The 21,810-nt window shown below is 40.6% G+C and overlaps 1 protein-coding gene across 2 annotated transcripts in view; it reads right to left on the bottom strand.

Annotated features, from left to right (window-relative positions):
- Positions 1-21,810, bottom strand: part of mgat5 (alpha-1,6-mannosylglycoprotein 6-beta-N-acetylglucosaminyltransferase) — a 103,457-nt gene that overhangs the window by 34,280 nt on the left and 47,367 nt on the right. For both annotated transcript variants that reach the window (XM_084713618.1, XM_084713617.1), the window contains exons 5-10: positions 20,938-21,027; positions 16,486-16,557; positions 13,725-13,886; positions 11,329-11,498; positions 9,934-10,068; positions 2,848-2,981 (exon numbers count right to left, since the gene is read on the bottom strand). In XM_084713618.1, coding sequence (XP_084569744.1) covers positions 2,848-2,981; positions 9,934-10,068; positions 11,329-11,498; positions 13,725-13,886; positions 16,486-16,557; positions 20,938-21,027 — 763 coding nt within the window. The remainder of the gene's footprint in view (positions 1-2,847; positions 2,982-9,933; positions 10,069-11,328; positions 11,499-13,724; positions 13,887-16,485; positions 16,558-20,937; positions 21,028-21,810) is intronic.

Consider the following 21,810-nt stretch of genomic DNA (forward strand, 5'->3'; position numbering starts at 1 on the left):
AGTCTCTTTGCACTGGCCTTAATTAATTCTCCTCTCTCTTCAAACCGTCTAAAATGCTGCTGCTAGGTTCTTAACACAATCCACCAAATGGTTATTAAACCTATTTTATCCTCTTTGCACTGGCTTCCCGTTAATTTTAGAATTCATATTAAAATTTTGGTGCTCTCTAATAGAGCCACACTCTAAAAGGTTATTCAGAGAACCTTTTACCACCACTTCATTAAATGGCAAGTTTCAAGATAAATATTCTAATTTACTGATTTAGATACACCATTTTCAGTAGCAGACATTTAATGTTGGCAATTACATCAACTTAATATTGTGTGTCATTTACACTCTAATATCTGTGTTTCTTGATTTAAAACAAAATTCAAGCTGTGGTAACTGAATGAAACTGGCTGTATAATTTATTTTTCTACACAAACTCAGTTCAAAATAAAAAAAAATATTGACTAACAATTTTGCTGGTGAATCAATAAATTTCCTCAAAGCTATTACATAAAATTACTAGATGTAGCAGCTAGTAATTAGAGTTAATTGAGAGTGTACATGGCCGGGCTCCACAGTATATTACAGACCTTCTGCACCCGACACTCTCAGGTCCTCCACCCAGGCTTTTCTAAGTTTATCTCGGAAATGTTTCAAGGGAAATCGTTCTTTCCAATCCCAAAATCTGTTCAGGCATTTGTGCAGCATATGGTATCTTATGTTTTAATCTTGTGCCTTATGTCTGTTCCCTCTTTATATTTTATTTAATCAGGTGTATTATTTAATTCTGTGATTTTATGTCTTGCACTTGACTGTGAAAATCTTTGATAATCCATTTAATGGGGAAATAATAACCACGTTCTCTCAGGTTGGAGTAAATACATCCTTTCTGCATGTCTGACCCACGTGGGAATCTGTGACATGTCACAAACGAGTTTCCAGGAGGGATAGAAACTGATCAGTAGCAGATACAACTTTTCTATTAGAAACCTTAAAAGATTTAAAGACAGTAATATTTGTTCCCTGGAAACAAGGTCCATCTTGAAAATTATCAGGCGGAAACACTCACTGGCTGGTGGAAAACTAAAAACCACTTCTTCTTTTTCTGTTAAATTTCCAGCAGGTGAGACGTTTCACAATGGGCAGTAACAGTTTGCACATGTCAAAAAAGTTATATTCTGATTAATGCTCTGGGGCATGTAAAACACGTGTTTTATCTGATCACTTTATTTAGCAACAATGCAACAAATTATTTTAATCAGACTGAGGAAACAACATCCTTGAAAAAGTCAGTGATAGGTGCTGTATAAATAATCCGTGCTTGCTGATTTGCTAGCGACGTGCAAACATTAATTATGGCTGCTCTGATAACAGTAAGAAACTTGAGATATCTCCTTCATCACTCATGGAGGTGTTAATGTAATGCGCTGTTTGAGTTGCAGGGCACACATACGACTCTTTAGCCTGGAGCTAATGTGTTGAGCAGCACAATGCAGAGAGAGAAAAAAACCCAAGTCTCTGGTGCCTGGAAGTGATGCCATTCTGTGGTTTTAACACTCGGCCAAGCCGCGGTGCACTTGTTTCACCAGTGATATCATCTAACCTAGCGACTCTTAACTGGATTTTGTGCAAAGGCCCCAGTGTGCTATGAGAAAGACATACCCTATTCAGAGAACAAAGGGCCCATTCAGGTGCAGTGGTATTCTGGATAGCTCCGGGCCTCACCTCGCAAACGGGGACTGCCGGGGTAACATTTCACTTTCTCTTAGCCACGGGGAAAAGGTCAATACCCCGGGGGGGACTGGCGCCCCTCTCTTCTCTGCTGCACCGCCGCCACCGCTCATCCACCTCAGCAAATGTGGTTGACTCCAGTTACAGAGTGATCTCACAGTAGGAATGATGAGCACACACACAGAGCAATAAAACCCCCACGTCCTACATTCATAATCACAGTAAAATGAGGAGCTGAGGGTCTGACCTCTTACTTTCCTTTAATCTGCTTGATGATATTCCATTAGCAGAGCAACGTGCTGGTTTTTCAGAGCCTCTTTTTATGACTCTCTTCCAACCAAAACATCTAATTTGAAGGAGAGAATTTAACTGGAACTATGGATAGGAAACAGCCTTGGGTGTAATGATAACAAAAAGTGATTTATACAGCAAGTAGCCATGTTTGGCAACTTGACCTTATTTAAACAACAGAGTGTGGAAACTTGGTGAGGTGGTGAAATCTGTGAGAGTCATGTGGAGAAGATGAGTATTTCTCAACTTTACAAGGCAACATAGTTGAAGAATTTTGTATTTTGGATGGATCAGGGATCTTTTTGCACTGATTTTTTTATGTGGGGTTGTATGTGGTACTTAGACAGTGTATTGGCTCCAGCTAATACCAGTTTACTTTACTGTCAGATTAATATAACAGTGGTTTCCCACCAGTAAATGCTGTCTAGCAGCAAAGTAAAGCAGTGAAAATATTCTAAGTATGGATGTGGACCTTTTTTAAGTGGCTAAAATACCTTTTGTTGCTGACCCTGTCCACAGCAGTTCATTGCTTGCCATGTTAGTACTCCCTTCTCTGCTTCTGCATGTCAGCAGTCATCTACTGCAGCCAATACACTGACTACGGATAAGTACCTCATACAACCCCACTTCAAATAATCCAAACTATCCCTTTAACTGCAAACCAACCATCAAAGTTCCCTGCACTGGTCTTTATTACACAAACTGTGGTAAACTGTTTTTGTAAATCCTGCACTCAGGCCAAATGTCCTGTTTTTAAGCTAAAACCTTCTATCGCTTTAATGATGGCTGACAGTTGGCACTTTTTGGAGAGAGTGTGCAGCGTGTTGGCCGACTTACGGAACATGGTATTGAACTGCTGCGGGTTGAGGTTCCACTTCCCCCAGGGCGTCTTGTGACCCTTGGACTGGGCGTAGTGGGCGTGGTTGAACTCTGGTTCCGTCCCAAACGAGTCGAGCACCCGCAGCATACACCTACGACGTCGCACAAACACAAGAGCGTTAATGGCTGCTCTGCGCCGGAAGCACAGAAGTGTGTGTGATAAGCTGCTCAACATTAACACCAAACTGTATATTTCAATTACGTTTGCTTTGAATCCTGTGAAATCAATGAAACCCAGAAACACTGTTATAAATCATCTCTGCACAAATGGACTCAGTGTTGTTATATTATGTGCTGCAAGAAAAAAATGTTCACACCTTGTGCACACAATTACAGTCACCAAGAGAAGCTGGATTGAAAAACAGAAGGCTTTTCTCCCAGTTATCTTCACAGCAGTCCAAAAAAAACAAGGTTACTTCATTTTACATCCATTTAAACCAAACCAGCAAGCCTGAAGACCTAGAAAATGAACTAACCTGTTCCAAGGTGGATAATACTGTGGAGCAGTTACAAGGCTTTATCGAAAGAAATACACACTGAGGTTTTCTTTATTTTGGATGAAGCTAAAGATGAATAATACATCTATTTCAGTGCTGTAGAAAATGTGTTATTTGCGCTTATTTGCACGACTGTGGCTCGGTACCATGACATCTGAAAACAGGGCATTACATTAGTACTGATGAACAAGAGAGGCTCTGTCTGTTATGTGAGCCATTCAAAATAGAAAATGAAACGCACTTCATTTTACACTGTTTATATCGTGATCTAAGAATGAGCTAGGACTAAAAAAGATGACCTAACACTTTCTATGAATGACATATCAATACTCCACTGCATTCATAAGACATTATAATTCATATTTAAGGCTTCATAAAACTATTTTTAAATGTTTCTTATCATGCATGACAACTTATAACAAGGTTTATTAAGTATTATAAGTGGTGGATATATATATTGTGAGTTCAGCATTCATAACGCTTTATACCTTCATGCAAAAGTGTCCTGGTGACACAGCACATTATAATTACCACAACTTGAGCCAGCTATAAAGACAAATAAAGGACTGCTGTAATGTATCATAACAGATTATAAATTCAAAGTTTCTGAAATGGAATAATGTGTTATGATAATCAATAATATGCCATAGCATGACTTTGTAAGCTTTAAGTCAAGTGACAGCACCGTAGGTTATTAGCAATTGCATGATACTACTACACAATTATGAAATAAAAATTTCCGGTGCTTTCATACGGTTCTTAGTTTATCGGATGCTTGGTTTCAAGACAGATTATAGGTTGAAAGTGGATTCTCCCGACTCTGTCTCGTCTGAGGATTTCACTTTTATTTTACCCAAAAGGGTTCAGTACCTTTATGACGACATAACTTCACACAGATGGAAATTTCATGCTTAAAATGCCCAATTTCCTTTGAAATAAAACAAACTTTAAGAGCTGTCAAAATCAACTTTTTCCAGAGATGTACATGCACCTTTCTTCACTTTTTTATACAAGCATTTGTACCTAGGTTTTTTTTGTTGTTGTTGTTGTTGGAAAATTTGAAATGACAAAATGAGGGCATTTTTTGTACTGTGTTTGATTTTTATTTTGTTTCTGTGTAAAAAATATGTTATATCTTATTCTCTCTGGTTCAAACGTCACATACAGTATGTGGTCTTCAGCAATGATTTGTATTCTATTAGAACATGCATCTCAACTACTACTGAGTCATTATTTCTATGAGGCATTATTGTGTGCCATGTAATCCTATGTGGGAGGATCATTTTATTGGCAAGAAATAAAGAATTTATTTATTCAAATTTGTTATTTTTGTAATATCAATGAATTGTGAGTTATGACCGGCTAAAACAGTCCTGTGAATACACTGCGCCAACATCTTTAGTAATATCTTTCATAATGTCTGCAGTAACACACAAAAGTATAATGTATATATATATTTGATGAAAAAATGTCTTTTTAGACAGTTTCCAGGCAGCTCCATACAATGCGATGAAACCACGAGAATTAAGCCTCCACTCTCCGACAGAGTGAAAGCCTGTCCTGTGGAGGTGTGAGACTGTGAAAGGACATCATGGCTGACTCAAAGGTCACAGCAAAGGATTAATTAGACCACAACCGGGAGAGGGGATGGTATATATGCAGAGAACCACGCGCTCATGACCTTAAGCTCCATGTGCTGCATTTACTAACTGGCTCATTGTTACTCACTTCTCTCTTGGAGATGCTGGTTTGGTTTATGTCTGATCTGCCCTGTCCTTCACCATCTACATTTTTCCATTAGGAGGGCAGAAGGCCAGAGAAAGAAATCTGTTGCCTTGGCCACAAATGCCTAAATCTGTCTCTGCCTCTCACGCTATTCATCTAATGCTTTTTACTGATCTGTTTCTCATAGGAGCTCAGTCTCATTCTAATTCATCTTGACTGCAATAAAATCCTAAAATTGTGAACGTCTTTTATTGGCCATCTTGAGCCCAGGAACAGGAAAAAAAAAAAAAAGTTGGGACATTGTGTAAACTGTAAATGAAAACAGAGTGCATTGCTTTGCAAATGCTTTTTCAAACTATATTCACTTGAATACAGCAGCCATTCCCAAACTGAAGAATACGACGGCCCGATTAGAAATCTGCAAATCTTCTGTGGCCCACCCAAACCTTTAATCACAACTGTGATCAACATACCAACAATGAGATATAAGATGTGCTCCAGTGTTAATGTGCCACCAAATACAGTGTAACCCCTGCTAAACTCAGTCAGATGAATGAAGTTTTATTTATTTATTTTTGGTGACCTCTTCAGGCCCATCTACACTGAAAATTAAGCGACTCCCACTTTGGGTTACGGTGGAATAGTCAGCTGTAATCATATAGTCAGAGGAAGGAGCCAGGTGTAAACAGGCATGCATGCATATACACACCCAGTCTCACAAACACAACGACATCTGCACCTAAAAATTCTCCCTCAAACTCAGTGATCGTCTCCCCGCCCAGGCAGATGCTGTGCAGCTGGCTGTGTGAACTGTGAAAGGCCCTGAGAGAGCGGGGAGCTGGGAAACACATCCACCATGAGGAAACTTTAGACCGAAAGCAGAACAACAACAACATGCCCACATGCCATCTCCACTCGCTCCAGAGAAAAACAACCTTCATCTGTCCCCAGTAGATATATCCTCAACAGATGGGGGAAGTGTTGTTGGTGCCATAACATGTTGTAAATATAGCTGCAGCGAGGCTTTCAGCGCGTATTCGGAGTCCGGTGAGTTGACAGTGGGCGTCATGATGTGGCAGGAGTTGAGGCTGTTCAGCTCAACAAGTACGCACTTAGTAACACTTGCTGCAAAATCACAATCGAGCAGGGCTGAGTGGGGATGCTGTTGTCAAAGTAAAAGTGTAATTTATTTCACGACAACATAATGCACCTGAAGTGATCCCAAATGAATAATATAGAACTGTGGCTATTATAAATGAGAGGTTTCTCTCCTGCTGTGATTATCTCCCATGTGCAATCAGCAATAAATAAAATGGCTCCATATGGGCCATTACAAAGCAGTGCTATCAGATGGGAATTCCTGTTTATATGAATCCACCTGAGGCTCTGTCACGTGTCTGCACATCCCTAAGGCTAAACACAACAGCTGGAGACATATGAGTTAATGAGTTGTCTTATAAAAGCATTAGGCTGAATTACTGCCCAACATCAGGGTTTGGTTTAAAGCTGGCAAAGATTTACTCCAATATGTTATTGATTATATTACTGGGATAATAACATCTGATTATTTTCAGATACTTTTGGATTAGGATTCCTCCTCGTGAACCATAAATATTCCATTTTCTTGTTCTATCCAACAGACTTTGACCTCACAGCTATTAACAAGCAATAAATTAACACCTATAAAACTTTGATGAGCTCACAAACTTTGTCCTTAAAACATGAGTCATTTGAACAACTTCACTAAACCCCACCCCTAATTAGCATTATGCGATGTTGTGACACATTTTTACAGCTCCTGAGATATGAATATTCCACTTTGCCATACTGTGATTTTGACAATATATTATACTAGGGCTAACACAAGAAAAAGGTCATGACCTGACATGCCATGCTATTGCTCGCTAGCTAGGTAATGATTCTTAGCTTTGTGACACTAAAATGTTAAAAAGTAAAAATCACGTCCTGTTTGTCATTTTGCACAGACTTTTATACTGTTTTTAGCACCACTGTTTATCACCCTGTCTACCTCAGTCATCTCATTTGTATTCTTTCTTCCTCTTTATTTATCGAACTTAGTTTCTACCATATTTTTATATTTGTAAAGAGAATAATTGAGAGAGAACTAAGAATTGCACTGCATTGTTGTTGTACTTGTTTCTGCATATGACAATAAAGCCTTTGAGTCCTTTGAATCCTTGAAAAAGGCATGTTTAATTCCATCTTACCACAAGTTTTGAGTGGTAAATCTGCCACTCTTATCATTGCAAAATTGCATTATGTGCTGTGCTATAAAGGCTTAGCAACAGTAACTAAGGGAAGCACGGCTTAATTGTGACATTAGTAACTGTGCTACTATATGATGTGAACGATCAAACACTGTGGCGTACTAATAAATGTTCACGGGAGCATTATCTAGTGAGAAAACTCTATTTTTCCATGTCTGACATGTACCGCTGTCTGGCACCTAGTGTTTATTTGGATCTGTATGCTTTTGCAAACCTTCTGCACAATCAAACATTCGCCAAAGCAAGTTGTTGTCTTGACAGCACCACAAACACCTCAACAACTGACACTGTGGCATAAAATCACACACCCACACACACACACACAGGCAATACACACAGACAGTGGTGTGTCAAAACAAAGTTCTTGGCAAAAGAAAAAAAAATGAGGGAGAGGCAAAAGGATGAAATCAAACTTGTGGAACACACGCAGCTGATGACTAACTTTTCATTTGTCCAGTTTCATTTCTGCATTATTGTAGAACTATTTTACACTGGCGCGTTTTTTTGCAGCCTGGCTCATGCAGATGACAGTGCATTGCCCGATTAAGTTATTGGATGAAAGGATTAAATGAAACAGAACAATAGGGCAACACTGGCTCTGGTTTATACCCAGAGAACAACAGCTCAGAGTATTCCCATTCCTCCGGAGTAGTATGAAACACAGCGATACCGTACTGTAAGACAGATAGCCAGAAGACTGGAGCCATAACAAAACACATTAATCACAAACAGGCCTGACAGACTTGGCTGCTTTGTCCCCAAACACAAAAAATAAACTAGAAAAAAAAGAACAATAATGGCACAGTTCATTGTTTGCGAGAATTTGGGGTCTAATATGCAATGTCTGGCATGGTCTGCCCATAGGATATCTTTCTCCCTGCCTTCCTGTATGACAAATAAAGTCAAGAGAAGAATGAGATGGTTTCACAAAAGCAGTCACAGGCCACAAAGGAAAGGACTGTAATTCACTTACTGCAGACAGTAAAGTAGAAGACGCTTTGGCAGAAAGGCAACACAGGGAAACTGACTGGGTTAGATTTAGTGAAAGCAGAAGGAGTAAAGAAAAACCTGAAGTTTAGGTCCTCTTTTACAACACTCCTAGAATGCATACAGTGCTATAACGTGCTCTGACACAAGTGTTCAATAACGGTAGGAGAAATAATGCAGAAAATAGCATCTGGACCTTACATTGCGCCCGAGGCTGAATCAATTTCCTCAGGGCACAAAGGGAGCGGATGCAGTTTAAGGTGTTATGTCGCGGACAAACAAAACCTGGTGACAAGCAGGAGGAACCAGCGGGGCCATTAGTGCCCCCAGACTTATTGTTCCTTCTCTTTTCCTGTCAGTCGGAGCTGATGAGAGCTTCTTCAAAACAAACTAGGAAGGCCTAGTCCACAGTCCTCAGCGGAGCAATCAGAGACAGAATAGCCTCAGTGGGTGAAAACATCACGAACAACAGACACCGCCGCAGCCTTTTGGGAAATTGCGGTAATGTATGAGCGGAAAATAGACTCATTGTCCCGCCGATAGCCAGACAAGCGTCAACCCAATGCCCTCTGCACATGTGAGAGAAGCTGTTAAACGACAGTTGGCAGAGGCGGCATAAGGTTAAAGAACTGTACAAATGCCTGAATTCACTGAGAGGCTGGCGTGACGATTTGAAGAAGAGTAAGGCCTTGCGCAAACATAAAAGATGCAGCGCAAGAAAATTAACGGTCGATAGCACAAGCAGAGCCACTTTTAGAAAACTGTGGGAAACGGAGTGGGAAGTTACGCAGTGTGAAAACGTGCGGGGAGTTTTGAAAGAGGCTGCATGCTCAGCAAAATCTCCCTGGGTAAATAAAGTTAAAGATAAAAATCAAATCACAGCAGCCACCGATTTCATGTGTAGATTTGGCAGGCTGTGCAGCTGCCTCACTGCAAATGGCTTTGTTCCTAATCAAATCTCGTCTTTGACAGAATTTACAAAGTGAAAATGTTTCTTGCCATACAGAGCTCGAGTTGTGTCTTACTGAAATTACCACACAATATCAGACACAGTTATACTGCTTCCCATATCAGATAATTAAAGATCCCTCTACTTGTTTTGGCATCGTAGGCGTGCCACCTGCTGAGAAAAGGCATCAAAGCCCCCACAACCTTGATTTCAAGTAATCTTCTGTGCCATGAAATACATGAATAAGCAACAATCAAATTTAAAGCTACTACAAGGGGTTTTAACCGGTTCTGATCTCAATTTAGTACTGATACTTCTATATGACCTTCATAAGTTCGGGAGACTAGCTGTATCCAGGATAGAAAAGCCAATGTGGCTCGCATCCCAGTCACCACAGTCTGGTCCTGAACCCCGACTCTCCAGGGGATGAGTCCCACGTTTAACTCACTCTGCAACCACAATCACAATCTGTGCAGACAGTTTATTGGTATTTATAGATAACCTAGGGGGGCTGGGTGTGAATAGTTGCTGTGTGCCTATTTTCACCTGTGTGCAAACAGACATTCAGTAAAAGAAAATACAATATGAATGTACTTACTGGTAGTGGACCCATGAGGGTCCCAGCGTCTTCTTGAACTGGGTGAGGCCCACAATGTCAATGTAGATGAGCTCAACTATTTTGTCACCCTGGGTCGGGCAACTGGACTTGTTCCCCATGACCTTGCGCATAATCCTGAGGAGAAGAGTTTGGAATTAAATTCAACAAATGTAAAAAAAAAAAAAAGTCTGCTGCTGTTGGTTCTTTGTGGCTGCATTTCATTTTACTAAACATGGTCAAATGTTTCTCTAAGAGGCCAGTGGTTAAAGCAAAGCAAAATACAACTGCTAACAGTAACATTTTACTCGTCTACTCCTCTGGAAATAGAGCTCAGAGAGCCGCTTTGGGAAGATAATTTTGTTCACTCTAATAGGACATGAAAATTTCAGGCTTTTGGATATAAATATTTTAAAATCTAAACAGACGAAAAAATCTCTGGTCCAGTTCTTTGTCTAATGCAATTTTTAAGATGTGCTGCTATTTCTGAGCACAGACCTTCAGGAATTATGGTGAATTCAGGTATCACGATCATATAATACAGGTTTAAAACATGCAGGTTTACAGCACGCAGTAATCCTGTTCCCAAACTGAATGCATGATCATCGGCATGTGATAAAATGGGACCAATCTACAAAGTTGTGGAGAAATATTTGTTCTGAAGTGGACAGATTATGTAATAGCACATATGTTGACATTAATACTAAACTCCAGTCAAGACCTTTGAACATTAAAAATATATTTATTTCTTGCCTTCATGTGTATATGTGCCTTAACAGGGAGCAAAAGACAAATATCATCCTGGATATAGTGAGGACAGTAAAGGAGCCTTTAAAGCAAATAGTATGCACCCACTAGACAAAAATACATATCAAGACAAACAACATAGAAGCTACCTTTGTTTAACCTCAGTCAGATAACCTTAAACAAATACTGAGAGGTGGTTCACCTGAAGAGAGGGTGGTAAACTAAAAAAAAGAGGCACTGTTAGTTATTGTTTAATTTCAATTTTACCAACACAGCAAATATGATTCAAAACTCTTATTTGGAATCGAGTGTTTCTTCCCTCCCAAACATTTTCTATATTGGACCAGAAGTACATGGACTTCTTATGAAGTTTAAAAATCAAATGAAAATCTATGCAGCACAACCAGAGATACAGTTAGGTAACACTGCATGAGGTAATTTATCAGACTTATCTAGCTGTGATTTTTGTCGACTCTGTCTAGAGCAAACACTAAACAAAGCTGAATCTTTTGAGACTATGCATGATTATCTCCGGCAGTCCCAGTCCATCTCAGGACAAGAGGGACGTGTATGACAGGTACATTTTCTTAACAAGGTGCGACTCTAAATGGACAAGTTAATATCCTGGTACTGGTTGCGTTTGGGACTCACTCTTTGAGTTCGGCCAGGGACGCCGAGATGCGAACATCATGTCCCAGCAGGTACAGCGTGGTTATGAGGTCACTCCATTGGACCAGCTCGCCCAGCGGGCCGCCGCTGAAGGCGTTTTCTGCTATTTTGAAACCAGACTCCTTGGTCAGCAGGCCCAAGTGCACCAGGATCTGATAGAAGGGAAAAAAATATGGAATTAATTAAGAGATACTAGTACTACTAATAATAATAATTCAAGGACAGAATAACACATTTATTTAATGAGACAGGTGCGTAGGAGAGGGACGAGTGGATCAAAAGCTACAAGCAAACTGTTGTACACTGCCCAACCTCAGGAAGGAATAATAAGAGGAATAATTCAAGGAAACACTTGATGTGAAAGTTGCACACTTGCTGAGGGAAAATACAAGTTCTGGTCAAGGCTAGCACAAGAGAAGCTAGCTTGAAAAAAAGCTACAGTTAAGAGTGAGCGATGTGGGTGTTCTTTGAATTCAGGGTGAATATTTAATGTAAGGGAAGACGGAGCAACAGTAAAAGATACCCGTGACATCTGGACACCTTGACTTTCCAACACATATGAATGAGGGGAAACACGAAGAAAAACTGTGGACAAATAATTCAAAGACGCCCCACTGGTTTTGTATTTGAAAAGACTTAAATGGAGGAGAGTAAAAAACATGTTTATCCAAGCAGGGGAGCGTGAAAGCAGTTCCACTTTTTTCCCCTGTATGCCGTGAGGTGCACAGTGCACATGCTGAGAAAAACACACGCAATTTAAGTAGCGCACACAAACACACACACACACACACGGATGATTTTCAGTGGCAGAGGGGAACACAGTGTTCCACGGCAGGAGTAGGAAGTAATAGCGGGCTTTGTTTGAAGTGACCGACGCATTTTTCATTGTTGACAGCCAGCCCCAGTCCCAGAGCGCACACCAGTCAAGGATTAATATGTGCGGATTAATATCCAAAAGAGATTAGCGGCTGAAATAAAGAACTGGCTTTGAAAGTATCTGGATGAGGAAGGGGAAAAAAACACTCTTTGTTTAATTATGCACTAGACAGATTAAACCGAGAAACGGAAAAGTAATGAAAGATAGATACAGTAAGATACCATAGATAGATTGATACATAGACGAGGGTTCTTGTTTCTTGTATGCTCTGCTTTGCTAAAGGGGATGCTGCTTTGCATCAGCACCAAGGTATCATGGGAATGTGATGTGAATTATTCACAAGGCCAGTGGAAAGTGTAGAGTACATTATTCAGTGCTGGGAGCAGCTACCAGCTTGGGACACAATGGAATATCCATGTCAGTCCTTTTCCCACCACCATTTTTTCCCTGAGCAGAAGTGGGGCGGTCTACAAGTGTGAATAAGTGTGTGTGTGTGTAGGAGTGGATGAGTGTATTTCAACAGGCTGAAAGCTAAGGGGATGTGTTTTCAGAAAGTTCTTGACAGGATCACATTGCTCTCACTTTTAGGAGGATAAACATGAAAATTTAATATAATTGGTTATCTAAATTTGGAATTATGCTCATTATATCTGCTTGCACTTGGTCTTGTGGCTGAGTGTGTGTCTGTTGGCTGGCTAAAGTAACAATCTGTGACAATTTATATATGGTATTATGTCTCCAGCTGATCTATTAAAGGGATAGTTTGGATTATTTGTGTGTACTAATTGACATTGATAGTTGGTGTACTAGTATCAGCATAGAAATTGTGGACAGGGTCAGTAACAAAACATACTTTTGTAATAATACACAGACTATCGATAAGTACCTCATACAAACCCACATCAAATAATCCAGACTATCCTTTTGAGCCAATAGCTTTATTAATATTCACTTGTGATATTTTGTGCATGAAGAGGAGTTGTTTAAACAAGTTGCCTAATTTTGGAATTGCACTCATTATAACTGCGAGCACCTGTTTCTGTGGCTGAGTCTGTGCTTGTTGGCTGGTTGCGGTAACAATCTGTGAAAATTTTATATGGTATTCTGATCCATTATTATACCTACAGTACATCTAGTTCACAAAAGCTTTTCATTCAGTATATTTAACACTGTGTCTTGTACGTCTTTCCTGAAAAAAAAAAAAAATGCTCTGGCGTAAGGGAAGTGACGCATTTAATGTTTCAGGAAGCAAGAACAATAGTTTGTTGGGAATAAGCTCAAAACATGAATGTGAACAACCTAAAAAGAGCAGCACAACACAAAACTCATGGGAAAAAGAACTTATAATAACAGATGGGCAGTGATCTGTGATATGTGACAGATTTTGCCAATAAAAATGTCAACAAAATGCCACCCAAGTGCTGCTAACAGACTATCTCTTTGCCGGGCTCCCACTTGCTCTCTCCAGTGCGGAGCGGTGTGTTGTGTGTATTATGCCCACCTTCTTCCTCCGACGTCGGGCCAGGTTCTGCTTGGCTGCCAGCGAGCGGATGGCGCTGACCCACGGCTCAGCCATGCGTTTGATCCTCAGCATCATCCAGCGGAACTCCTCGCGCTGTGACATCACACGGTAAAGCTCCTCAAAGCTGGTCCGGATCTCCGCCTGCACACACCGAGACAACGGCGACGCAGTGAGTGTGACCCCATACTGTAAAGGTATACGCGCTACTCCTGAACAGCATCTTCCTGTCAACTGTGACATTTAATTCAAAGCTGTGAGACACTGTAACATTATGTTTAATTTGTTATCCTGTTACTTGCTATATTATCTTCAATAACTGTATTTCTCTCAAGTGCTTTTATCCTTCTTTCTGCTGCTGCTGCCATGACATAATCCCATGAGGATCTTTAAAATTGTATCTTATCTAATCTAATTTAAGATTGCAATGTTGACTGTGGCACGTTCCAAATGGCTAAAGGCTGTTTTCTTGGAGGGAAACCCCTTTTAGAAAGCGCTCAAAGTCAAACACTGCATGCTTAAGGATAAATGGTTTATCCAAACTGCCTAAATCTTCTATTTTACCCCCCTTAGACTGGCAGATGGATAAAGAAAGGAAAGTAGGGGTGGATGAATGAATGTTCAGTGTTTAATATGTTGCACCATTTGTCAAACTCTATGTGTCCTATTTTTTCCTCTCTATAATCACTGAAGCTGGAGTTCAAGTGGTTCTGTTCAGGTAATAATAACCATCATAAACTGTCAGAGACATCCGTGGAGGAAATTATACATCGAGGGCACATAAAAATGTGTCTTTGTGCTGACAACGAATGTTTTAGATCTCTCCTGAGAGCAAGCTATCAAAGAAACCTTCGTATAAATCTGTAGAGGAAAAAAAATTGTGAATTCAGAAAGGCTCCGTATTTATGGTGACACGAACAACAAATATGGAAACATTCAGAGTGCCTCGATGTTACGACGAGCCAACAGGAGATCTGCTCCGACTGTATAGTCTGAAAGGAGTGAATACATCAGTCACACCATTAATAGATCATTTATGAGAATGAGAGGAGAGGAGAGGAGAGGAGAGGAGAGGAGAGGAGAGGAGAGGAGAGGAGAGGAGAGGAGAGGAGAGGAGAGGAGAGGAAACAGGTAATGAAAAAGGTAAGGAAAAATAGAGGAGAGGAGAAAACAGGAAAGACGAGCAGAGGAAATGCATGAACACAGTATGTTTGCTTAGGGAGCCAAATTAAAAGATTTTTATGAGTAACAGTAGGATACATTAATGGACATTACGTCCAAATGTTTATTAAATGAGTTGTGATGGGAAGCAATTCAAGCATCCAACTGTGTGTGTTGTCCCAAACCCATCCTGTGTTGTAAGACTGGTGACTAACTGGAAGTCAAAGTAATGTGACACAAAAACAGAAATGAAACCGAGGCTACTGCTGGACACATTTTCAGCATTTGTTGAGTCACACTACACCACAATAACAGCTCGATGCCATTATGGTAAAAAATACATTATATACACAAAGTACATTTGATTTCTGCATTTTTCGGATGTTGTAATTCAAGGACTCGTGGACGGCCGAGCGAAAAGAAGAGAGAGAAGCAGTGAATGGTTCAGAGCCAGTGAGAGAAAGACAGAGCGTGCGGAGGAGAAACCACAGTGCCATTACCAGCTGCTAAGGTGGCTGAAACAAGGCTGTTGCAGGGCATTAGCATCCCTCATCACGACAGGAAATCACTTCCGCAGACTGAACCTATTAAAATCTGGGCCTGAATTAAAATCTCCAAAGCCTGTCAAATGGCATCTCCCCACCACCGAGAGCTCAGTGCTGTTGATGCATCCAGAGAGGGGGATGAAGAGTGCTTAATATTGATTCACCCGCAGCAGAGGGGAGGGCAGGGGAGGGTGTGTTTTCGAGGAGCACTGATACTGTGGACTGTGCACAAGCCTATCGGCCCCGCAGACGCGCTCTAAGTGGGATTTGAGTGAGCTGCCGCATTGGCAGGGATAGAAGATCATTATTCCAGATTTGTCCCAAGGTCCCGTCACTCCGGCTTTGGTCTGCGAGAACTGCTCGGCTCTTTTATGCCATCGAGGCATGTTGACACTGTGGATCAGCCTCAGCCCGCCTGTTCATTTGCTGCCTCGTTTTGAAATATCACACCTCTCACTTTACTGCCATTTGAGCACATTTTAAACAATTAAATATTTAAAAAAATACCCATATTAGTGTTTCTTGGAATTAAATATCCCATTAAATGGCATTTTCTTCTGCGGTGTCTCGGCATTAAACAGGATGATGGAGTGGGACTTAACGTCGAGAGGGACTCAAGTTTAAAAATTTATGCTAATGGAAAAACTCGCTGTCACAAAGTCGGAAGTTGTCACACACACATACAAGCCTCTTTGAAATTAATACATTCAAGCCACTTGGACCACAAGTGTGACATCTGATATGTAATCTGACACCTAAATACATCCATTTTCTGCTAAAAATGCTATTTTAAAACAAACCTACATCAAGAATGGCTTTGTTAACTTTTACCGCTGAGTGTGTATTTGGACCTATAGCGGGTACAGCAGCAAGTGCAAGTATCAGAAGAAACCTGTGTTAGTGTGGAGAGAACTTTAAGTGTCTTGGTACAAGCGACGTCCTGTGATGGGAGCCCTCCAAAGACCAGCTGAAGCACTTAAAGTGTCCATTATGTTTCTAGTTTACAGTTAACAGAAGCTGTTTGCTGTGTTTCTCACCTGTCCCCTCCGGTCTATTTCTTCATTCAGGGTCTTTGTCCTCCAGGGCAGACGGGGACACCAGTTCTCCACCTGCAAAACCAAAAACAACTATGTAGTTTCCTGGAGACTAAAAAAAAAATGAGAACATAGCAACAGAGATGGATAAGTCAGAAACCGTTGTTCAAATTGAGGCCTTGTTAGAGTCAGAGGAGGATATTCACTAAGCCTGCTGCGAATTACTGCCAGAGGTGCAAATATTTGAAGACAGGGATGTACCGATTGTAGAATTCTGGACAGATGTGACCCAATGCTATATTTTTTATTGCTGTTATCTCTTCCTCTTTTTGTGCAAACAAAGAAATTGCCATTGTAAAAAAAGCAGAGCTCCTGTTGCCATCTTCCATCAAACCAGAGTTGTGCTCCACCAGCGTCTTCTCGTCTAAAACACAGTAACTAATTTTTGGTCAAACTGAGTTATAACTAAAAATTAACTTCTTAATATCTGGTTTATCTTATGACAGTACATTTCACATTTCAATTTTGCTTTGTTTTAGAGAAATGGCTGTTTTAAAATTGTATTTAGCTTTAAAGCCATTTTTCTCAGTTTTACCCTTTCTGTAGATACTGAAGTTGGGCTTTTAGGGCAGGTTTAGTGCAGTGCAGTTTCATTACAGCAGTCAACAAGGCCAATATCAGCCAATACAGATGTGTCTGATGTTCAGCTGATAATCAGGAATAACCTTTAGAACTGCAAAAATGTGTTCATCCTGCAAGAAGAAGGCTACATGTGAGGAAATATTAGTTACACAGCCCTATGCACAGCAAAATGATCACTGATTGAATGAGTTACAAAACAGAACAGAAAGTATTATCAGTATTGCGGCCTGGTTTAGTCAGATGTTACTGGACTTGAGCTGCTGTGATCCATTAATGTAGGAGGCCACTGAGGGAAAAGAGTTTCCTGTTGTTGTGCTGAACAGAGAGCTATGTTAAAGTAATTCATGATTCATCTTTTAATTTGTAACAATATTCATGACTACGTGTCACTATTGTCTAATGTCTGATGTTATCTTTCTCTCACTCACTGTGTTGTCCAACAAACAGGCTCACCACCTGTGTGTGTGTGTGTGTGTGTGTGATAAAACACTGCTGCAGATTTCCTCAGTAAATATCCCCCATAGACCATAGAAGCAAACAAAGACGATGCTGGTCATGGTGACCCGGTGTAAGTGCTTATGTCTCAGCACAGCTCAGTACCAGCATGAACATTATAAATGCTTACAAATGCTCAAAAAAAAGGGTGGGACACAAGCAAGAGAAGACGGTATTAGGTGGATGATTTATTAATGTCAAACATATGGCACCCATTAAATTGTAGGAGGCGCTCCCTTTTAAACAAATAAATTGTCTTTATTGTTCCTGCATGGTCGTGTTAAACCATGGTCTGATATCTGCTGTGACAATAAAGACATTTTAACTGTTTAAAAAGAGTGCCTTGGATATTTCTTGTGATTTTTTTGTGTCCTCAAACAGACTTCTACTTCTTCTTCTGCAGCACATCCTTCCTCTTGTATCAAGCATGATGGCTGTTTGACCACAGGCAACCTGCCCTTTAGGGAAGTGGCGTGTGCGTTTTGCCTATCTCAGCATCAACAGACTAAAAAAACTACCCGAGACAAGGTGTGTTTATTCTCCTTCACACACACACCATGCGCGTTGAGCCCTGACCTTCTACAGGCTGACATCCATCATGATATGCTGCCCTCTCTGGTTTGCCCCTTTGCAAGGTTAATGCGGTGGTCGACAAGTATGAATTATACATGGATAAGCATGTGTATTTGAGCGCCCGTGTCCGTGTCTGTGCTCTTAATAGACGAGTCTGATCGCGGCCGTCTCTAAATGGAAACGCATGCTTATTGCCATGGCAACCGCTGAGATCACATGACCAGGAGCGGAGGCTGAGGGCTGTTCAGATTAGCAGGATGGAGACGCACAGAGAGAGAAGATGCATTTGTGTTTCTGTTTGTTTCCTGTTTTCTAAGCCGTGGACGGACGTGAAAAGAGAGCAAGAGAGAAAAAAGGTTTCTCTGCTCCTAATGGATTTTGCTGTTGTCCATCTCACTTCTATTTCCATACAGAGCAGGCCAGGCTTTCTGTGTGCCTTCTTAATTCACTGCAATGCTTTCAGCTCATATACAATATTCATAACAGGAGACTGACCTCTCCAGAGCTGAGGCCACGGCAGAGATCTCACTTTTCTAAACAAACAAAAAGACAAGGAAGAGCTCTCCAACTCTCCAACATAAAATGTTGAATCTCACTTGAATCAGTGCTTGAAGGAACAATTTATTAGCATGGACGTTTTTCCAAGAGAGGAGAGGGAGAAAGAGAAACACACTAACGAATCAGAATCAAGCAGAATAGTAATCACGGCTATGATCTGTGAAGGATCTTTGAAATGATAAATCGCTGTTGGATCTCATGGGAAGCAGAGATGTTTTGAGAATCTGAGAATGAGTATTTAAAGAGTCATGAAACCAGCAACTCATGGGAGTGGGATTTGTATTAAAGGGATAGTTCAGAGGTTTTCAGAAATCGTGGGTGTTGTGTCCTCCAGCGCTACCTTCAAAAGCCAGCATCTGTGATGGTACGGGTGTGTGTTAGTACCCATGGCGTCATGGGTAACTGTCACATCTGTGAAGGTCCCATTAGTGCTGAGAGGTACATACAGGTGTTGGAGACATATGATGTCATCCAGACAACATCTTTTTCAGAGACATCTCTGCTGTTGCAGTCATCAGATTCAGAATGAGTGTATATTTACAAAAATAATAAAGGTTATCAGTTTTTTCTTAGTACTGTATTCAATTGAATATAGGTCACAAGGATTTGAAATCACTGCATTACATTTTTATTAAATTTTTACAAAGAGTCCAAACTTTTTTTACAATTGGAGTTTGTAATACACTGATTATGGAGAAGTACCTTACACAACCTCACTTCAAAAAATTCAAACTGTCCCTTTAAGGATGATGCTGGGAAACGTGTCACAGCAAATCATTATGAGATCAGATTTTAGTTTAGTTTCAGGGATGAATGAAAGTAATTTCAAAGAAGCTGAGAGGAAAATATTAAAATCTTTCCCCCAAACTTGATCCTATAAATCAGACTTTCATTAGAATTAACGACAAGATTGATTTCATCGCTATCGAGATGAATTCTGGCCATGTTTGCTGGTCTGGCAAAGACAAATCATGCAAAATTGAAAGTCTCAAAGTGTCCCTTGAAGGAACACAAGCTTCTATATGTTAGTGCTCGTCAATAATGTACGACTCCTCCATGCTGCTTTCCCCTCTTTGCCAAGGATATGAGGAGACTGAGGCAGGGAAGCAAAGTCATTCCACGTCTTCCCTTGGAGGCTGAAAACTCATCTCTTCAAGAAGTACCTCACACCACCCCTCCGCCCCCTCCCTTCCCACTGAATCGTCTCTACTTTCTCCCACACCGTCCTCCTCAACACACTCTAATTTGCTCTCATTAAAAATGAAATCCCCTCTACCTCTCTTATTATCTTATTTTTAGCGCTTCATTCTTATGTGATCATTCTCAGGTTACAGGGAAGTTGTCGGGGCGCTCCGCCTCTGAACCAGCCATTTTTCTGGGTTGTCTGTGCCGGTGTGCTGCAGAAATCCCAGCGAACTCAACTCGTGTACTCACTGTACTCCTGATACTGGGACTAACGGGGGCTAAATTATTTAAATGTTAAATGCAAATGTTCCCATTAGAGTTCCACTGATATGGCATTGTTGAAGGTTGGCAGACGTTTTAGACTTAAGTTAAAGGATGAGTCAGATATTCAACATTTTTCTTATTATCAACAAATCCCAAGATAAGACCTAAAGCATTAAGAGACAGGCGGACACATTTAGAGACTCAAACATTGCCAGACATGTGATTTAAGTTCGGCAGATACTTTTTATGCCAGAATATTAAATTTCTTCTCCGTTGCACTATGAATTTTATTTCAAACCCATTTCTGACCCATTAATGACTTGTTGGTGGTTCACTTAAACTGCATTGAGCACAGGTCGCCTGCACATCTGGATTTAACTACCTCACAGAAAATGAGTTTCCCTCCACCTGCTTTTATAAACATTTTCAATTTGCGTATAAAAATATTTTTACTTGCCAGAGGTGGAAAAGCTGGTGCATCAATAAAAAGCGAAATCACAAGGTGCAATGGAAAGAGATTTAGCATGTAAATCATGAAGCATCGGACTTAAATATCACAGAGGTTTCTGCTCTACTGGAGAGAAAATGTTAAGTGTTTATAGACGCGAAAGGAGAAATGCACAGGGTAACGTGGACTTGCTCCCTTTTATGGCGTCTGTGGGTAACCATAGCAACAGGCCGATTTAGAAAGTGAAGTTAGACGACGAACACGCATGCTATAACACACAGATTGCTCACCTCACTGAGGTAGATAAAGAAGGAGCAGGTGGATCCATCCACGCCGTAGTTGCCGTAGCAGGAGTCAGAGCGCCACATCTCCTTCATCCACTGAGAAAGAGGAAAAGATGAGATTAAATGTGAGCCCCACATGCGTTTTTAGCCAAATCGCCCCCTCTACTCACCAAAATTTGAATATCAGTAAAATTTATGAGCCCACTGTGAGACTTAGTGGCTGTAAAATAACTCTACTCTGGCAATCACACTGACAGTCAAACAATTGTCATTTGGAGATTTTTTCATTCTAATAATGGAGGTCTTTGGATGGATACAAAAAAAGTTGATGCTGAACTTTAGCAGCGTCTGCGGTGTGTGTGTGGGCAGGTTGAGATTCCGAGAGAATACATAATGCACAGTTTCAAAATCTATAACACTAGCTACTTATCTAGTCCTCACTATCCTCATGGAAATGGTCCAGGCTGTTTTTCGTGGCTCAGATGTGAGAGAGGTAGGATTAAAAGTCATTGGCTTCAATCCCTGGAATCAAATGGAAAATCTGGGCTTTGAAAAGAAAAGGGAGATAATTTCCCTTTCATCAAATACATGTGCAAGTCATCCAGTGGAAGTGCTGCTCAGTGGCCAACAGGAAAAGAGTGAGGTTGTTCTGGAGTAGCTCTCATGTGTGGAAATAAATCAATGTGAAAATGTGGCATTCTCCACTAAGATAGAAGAACACGCATCCTCTGTAAAATTTTCTAAATAAATAATAGTAAAAATCAAAAATGGAAGAAGATGCAACAGCATTTAGACATGGACCTCGAAAGAAAAAATGTTCCACCGTCTTTTCTCTTCCAATTTGATCCCTGGCAGGCAGATTTCCATGGCACTATGGTG

The sequence above is a fragment of the Lutjanus erythropterus genome, chromosome 24, assembly GCF_056507025.1.
Source record: "Lutjanus erythropterus isolate fLutEry1 chromosome 24, fLutEry1.hap2, whole genome shotgun sequence".
Lineage (NCBI taxonomy): Eukaryota > Metazoa > Chordata > Actinopteri > Lutjaniformes > Lutjanidae > Lutjanus > Lutjanus erythropterus.